This window comes from Heptranchias perlo, chromosome 13 (genome assembly GCF_035084215.1).
Source record: "Heptranchias perlo isolate sHepPer1 chromosome 13, sHepPer1.hap1, whole genome shotgun sequence".
Classification (NCBI taxonomy): Eukaryota; Metazoa; Chordata; class Chondrichthyes; order Hexanchiformes; family Hexanchidae; genus Heptranchias; species Heptranchias perlo.
The window spans coordinates 14,709,646-14,714,699 of NC_090337.1; the positions used below are offsets into that span (position 1 = coordinate 14,709,646).

General features: G+C 40.0%; 1 protein-coding gene across 1 annotated transcript; it reads right to left on the reverse strand.

Moving 5' to 3' along the window:
- Window positions 1-844: 844 nt before the first annotated feature.
- zic1 (zic family member 1 (odd-paired homolog, Drosophila)) lies at window positions 845-4,202 on the reverse strand. The gene is made up of 3 exons (XM_067994607.1): window positions 3,227-4,202; window positions 1,506-1,669; window positions 845-1,042 (listed from the first exon to the last, which is right to left on the reverse strand). The coding sequence occupies exons 1-3, from the start codon at window positions 4,200-4,202 to the stop codon at window positions 845-847; spliced, it is 1,338 nt and encodes a 445-aa protein (XP_067850708.1).
- Between the last annotated feature and the right edge of the window lie 852 nt (window positions 4,203-5,054).

A 5,054-nucleotide genomic window follows, 5' to 3' on the forward strand; every position in this document is an offset into this window, starting at 1 on the left:
GTTTTACATACGAATGCATCTTTCATAAATATCGAATATCTGTAACACGTAATACCGGTAATTTACGTACATGCGGATAAATATGGAGATTGGGAATATATACATAAATTTATCGCAACTGCGAAGGCAATGAACAGATAAATTTCTTATTTTGCTTTAATATCAAGTCTTACATAAAACAAAGTTACATTTTAACACGGAGTTCCAAGCTTGCACTACGATTTTTTTTGACATAACAAGCAACACTTTGAACATATTACTTCACTACTCCGACTGGACTTTGGGACGAAAGGTTTGCACTGGATACAAAAAGCACATTAATAACAATAGTATCTGCTAGCTTTCTGACGCTCAGTTGAGACTGAAATACAAAGTAATTCACATTTTGGTACACATCGACTATAGTAACTTTTTTGCCATCCATAAACAAATAATTGCATTTTTTTCAACCGTCGCCCAGATATGCAAATACCACGTTGACAAATCCCCTGTGATATGTCTATGTACAGGATTCAAACATTAGACTCTTAAACTAATAATTTTATATTTACAAAAAGGAAAGAAAAAAAGGCCGCTGCCATAGAACACATGCAATTTCGGAGCTTTATCAGTTCTTTCTTTAAACCTAGCACTTGGCAATGGCTAGAGAAATAGCATCGTCCTACATGCATTTTAAGATTCGCTACTATGCAACCTTTCAAAGGTTTTGGTTTCTTCCTTTTTTATTCCTTTCGGCGTCTATTGGCAGCTTTTTTTTTGTCTTTGATTCCTCGCGATCGTAACTTTGGAGTCTTTTTTGAAAAGTTTTTTTGAATTTTTTTTGAATTTTTTGATGTATGTTTACTTAAACGTACCATTCGTTAAAGTTCGATGAAAGCGTGCTGTGGTTGGATGTGTGGTGGACTGCAGAAGATGTTGGGGACATTGAACTGTTGGTCTGGTTTTCTGTGGAGGGCGACACGATGGTGGGGGGTGTTGAGGACTCGTAGCCAGAACTTGCCGCAGGAGAAGGCTGTGACCCTTGAGAGGATGTTTCGTGGACCTACAAAAATCATCCGCCACATAAAAAACAGCCTTAAAGACAACTATAGCGTTTGTGTAAGGCTTTGTAGTAAATTTGTAAAATATATATCTACACAATATACCGCTTAACATAATAAGGCCTTTTAAAAAATTCTATCTAGTTTTAAAAAATCTCTTGTAATATTCCAAAGTTGCTAGGTAAACAAAGGTAGCAAAAATTGCATGATATAATTTTTCATTGAGATGAAAGCTGTCATAAGTGTAAACGATGTTTAGATTTGACCTATAATAGAATAAAATATATTGACCATACAAGGCTATAAAAGGGATACTAGCTCTTTAATTTAATGTGCACAGCGTTGAGCTGTCAGCTATTCAAAATGACCATTCCCTTCCCTTAATGCCCTATCAAAACACATTGTATTTATTAAATGCAACAATAAATACTTCGCAATCCAAATTGTGATTTTTTAAAAAATTACCTTCATGTGTTTTCGTAGAGAGCTGGGATGAGTGTAGGACTTGTCACACATTTTGCAGAGGTACGGCTTGTCAGAAGTGTGCACGTGCATGTGCTTTTTGCGATCGCTGCTGTTAGCAAAACGCCTGTCGCACCCTTCGAACTCACACTTGAATGGCTTCTCGCCTATCAACGATGACAATCTTTATTAATACAATTTTTAGCTCTTTTCAAATTCACTATTTATATATATATATATTATATGAATAAAGCCCTAAAATTACGATTTTAAAAAAGCTAAGAAAAGCAGCCATTATGAAAACAAACACTTATTTTGGATCATCCTTCTTCACCAGTCTACAACTATGCCTCGTAACGTAGACTGTCGCAAATCGCAGATAGATTCAGCATTTTCTAAATATATGTCCATGCACACAGTTCGGATTTTTAAGAAGAATGAATAAGACTAATTAATAAATGTTGATTCTTTGCTTAATTTATGATATCTACAGTGACTGGTTACACGATGTTGCAGCTGCCGTAGCGGCCTTACATGCATATATGAATGCTTATTGCCCTTTTAAAATTGCATTGGTACATTGGATAAAGTTGAAAATATGTACCAGAACAGTTTTAGCTTTCTATTTCATATTTGTAATGCTGCCCCTCTCTGATACAAGCATTGCTTACATGATTGGCTAATATAGCCCTTGTAACGCAAACGCTGAAATAGCATTTTAAAAAGGCAACGGAAATGATTATTTGCTAATTCTATTTACATTTTCCTTTAATTAAACCGTTTCCAATTCTGTTTATTTAAAGTAAGAGTTAGTGGACATCTCATGCAGTGAAGTGAATTGTTGCTAAGTGCCCCTGGAGGTTTTATTGTCGAGAAAGTGTTAAATCTCGACTTTGCAAAATCTTTACAACTACCTAACCATTATGTATCATTGACATCGACATTTTTGTCGAGTGTTATTTTTTCACAAACGCTTATTGTGTTCCAAGTTTTAACAAGATTTTAAGCTCTGGGGAGCCCACGATGCATGTGTTAAGGTATACGCATATTATACACATATATTATATATAGATAGATGGATATTTATATATATACGCGCACAAATATGTACATGTATACGACGTCTGCGTATACGAAAGTTGATTTCGCAGTTTTATATATATACTCACTTACATACATATATAAGTAGATATAAACATGCAAACATAGAATGAGGCAGAGAAGAGGAAGCGAGGAACAAAAATATATTCCAATATTTGTTGGTTGTGAATGTCTAACGAAAGTAAGCAACCCAGCAACTGTGGGTATTTTTCTTCTTCAGATAAAATGAAGCTTAGTGATAATTTAATTGAAAATAAACTCTTATCACATTGTATTTGTAGGTTAACTATTTTCCGTCAGTTTTGGAATAATTAAGTATAGCATTTAATACTGTCGTAGAACCGCACAAAATGTAATATATTTCTATATATTTAAAAGATCAGCGCCCACAACACCAATATACAGAGTAAAGAGAGTTAAGGAAAATCAAAAAATATAAAATACTAAATATGTTAATTTTATTCTGATCTATATATTTTTCTGCACATGCATCTAAAACACGTTTATTAAATAAATTCTTGGAGTGTCCGAGTTATTTAAAAATGAAAGTAAGATCGAGGCGGCTATAAATGCTTCGTAATATTTCATTTTCTCTTTTACTCTTTTAAATACATTCACCATACCTGTGTGAGTTCTTTTGTGGATCTTGAGATTTTCTGATCTGGCAAAGACTTTGCCACAGCCAGGGAATGGACAGGGGAAAGGTTTCTCGCCAGTGTGGACTCTGATGTGATTTACAAGTTTATATTTGGCTTTGAAAGGCTTTCCCTCTCTTGGACACTCTTCCCAGAAGCAGATATGGTTCGACTGCTCTGGTCCCCCAACGTGTTCCACTGTTACGTGAGTAACCAGTTCGTGCATCGTGCTAAAAGTTTTGTTGCAGGATTTTTTAGGATTCGTCAACTGTTCGGGCTCTACCCATTTACATATGAGTTCTTGCTTAATGGGCTGCCTCATATAACGAAAGAAGGCCCCGGCCCCATGGTGGGCCGCCATGTTCATGTTCATGGGGCCATAGCTGTGTAGCTGGGTCGAGGCGTAGTGGTCCGATCTGGGACTGGTGACCTGGCTGTATTGGTCTGCTCTGCCATACATGTCCCCAGAAAAGCCTAAGCGCATTTGGCCGTTCATTACATGTGCATTGGGAGAAGCGTGGGTCGTCGCCTGCTCGTGAAGCCCCGGGAAGAGTAGATGCCCCGCGGCGTCAGTATGTCCATGGGGTCCCGCAAAACTGCCCGCAGCCGCCGCCGAAGCGAACAGGCTGTGCCCGGCGCTGGCAGCCGCCGCTTCCCCAAAGCCCCGATTGCGAAACAAAAAGTCCCGGGTCGAGTTGAACGCCGCGCTGCTGTACGAACTCACATGGCTGGGATGGTGACCTAGAGCCGCGGCGTAGCCTGGAGCCTGCGACGTGAAGGCAGTTTGACCCGATGCGAGATCGTGAGAGCTGGGGCTGATTTTAAAAGCACCCATCCCGTCAGCGAAAGGATTTATCCCCAGCCCCACTTCTCGGTCGTTGACATCGCCTGTTGAGTGATGTCGGGATGATCCGAAGGTAGTCACTCCTAGAGTAGGATATTGAGGTCCAGCGTCCAGAAGCATCGTCTGGCGATGGGGGTAGAGAAGGAATAATGATATAAAATAAAAAAAAGCAAGCTACAAACAATTCACAACGAAACTTGCGTAATATAAAATAGTCTCTGAGTCTGTTTGGAGGACTTGCAAAAACTCCTTATGTTTCTTTCTCCCTCTTCTCTCTTCGGCGTGTGGGAATTTGGTGGAGATATTTTCCCCCTCTGCAAACGCAAATCATGCAATATTGTCTTTTGCGGTTTATCTTCCTGGGGAGAAACTTTCACCTCATCAGCCGGGCGGTGAGCTCGAGAATGATAGCGGCAATCATTCCTGCAGATAAATGAATTGAAAAGACAACACCATCCCCTTGATGAATGGGAGTTGGGGGAGGAGTCACGTGGCGCTCGGCGTCTATGCTCATTGGCCAGCCCCGCGCTGCCCCGTCGCGCCCTGCCGCCAATCAACGGCCCGCGGCGTTCGTCCCACCTCCTGATTGGCCCGCTCGCCTCATCAATCCCAGGTATTGTGCGCGCGTGACAGTCGCTCCTGATAAATTATTGTCGAGTCCAGATTTTCTTTCTTTTTCTCTCCTCTCTTTTTTTAAAATATAATATGGAAAGAGGAGGAGGGAAAGGGGGAGGGGAGGGGGGGAACTGAAGAAAAACTCTTGTCTTCTTCGACTTCACAATTCAGTCACCCCTTGTCAGACTGTTTGAAATTCGTTAATGTGCCACAACTCCAGACGAGAAAAAAAGCGGGCGGCTTCCTTTGTTGTTCAGTAGCTTTTTGATCGCCGGTGAAAATTCACTTACCCAGATGAGTGAGCAAAAAGAGAAAGAACACTCTTTTGAATTGGGTTAGGAAAATGCATATGTTTGG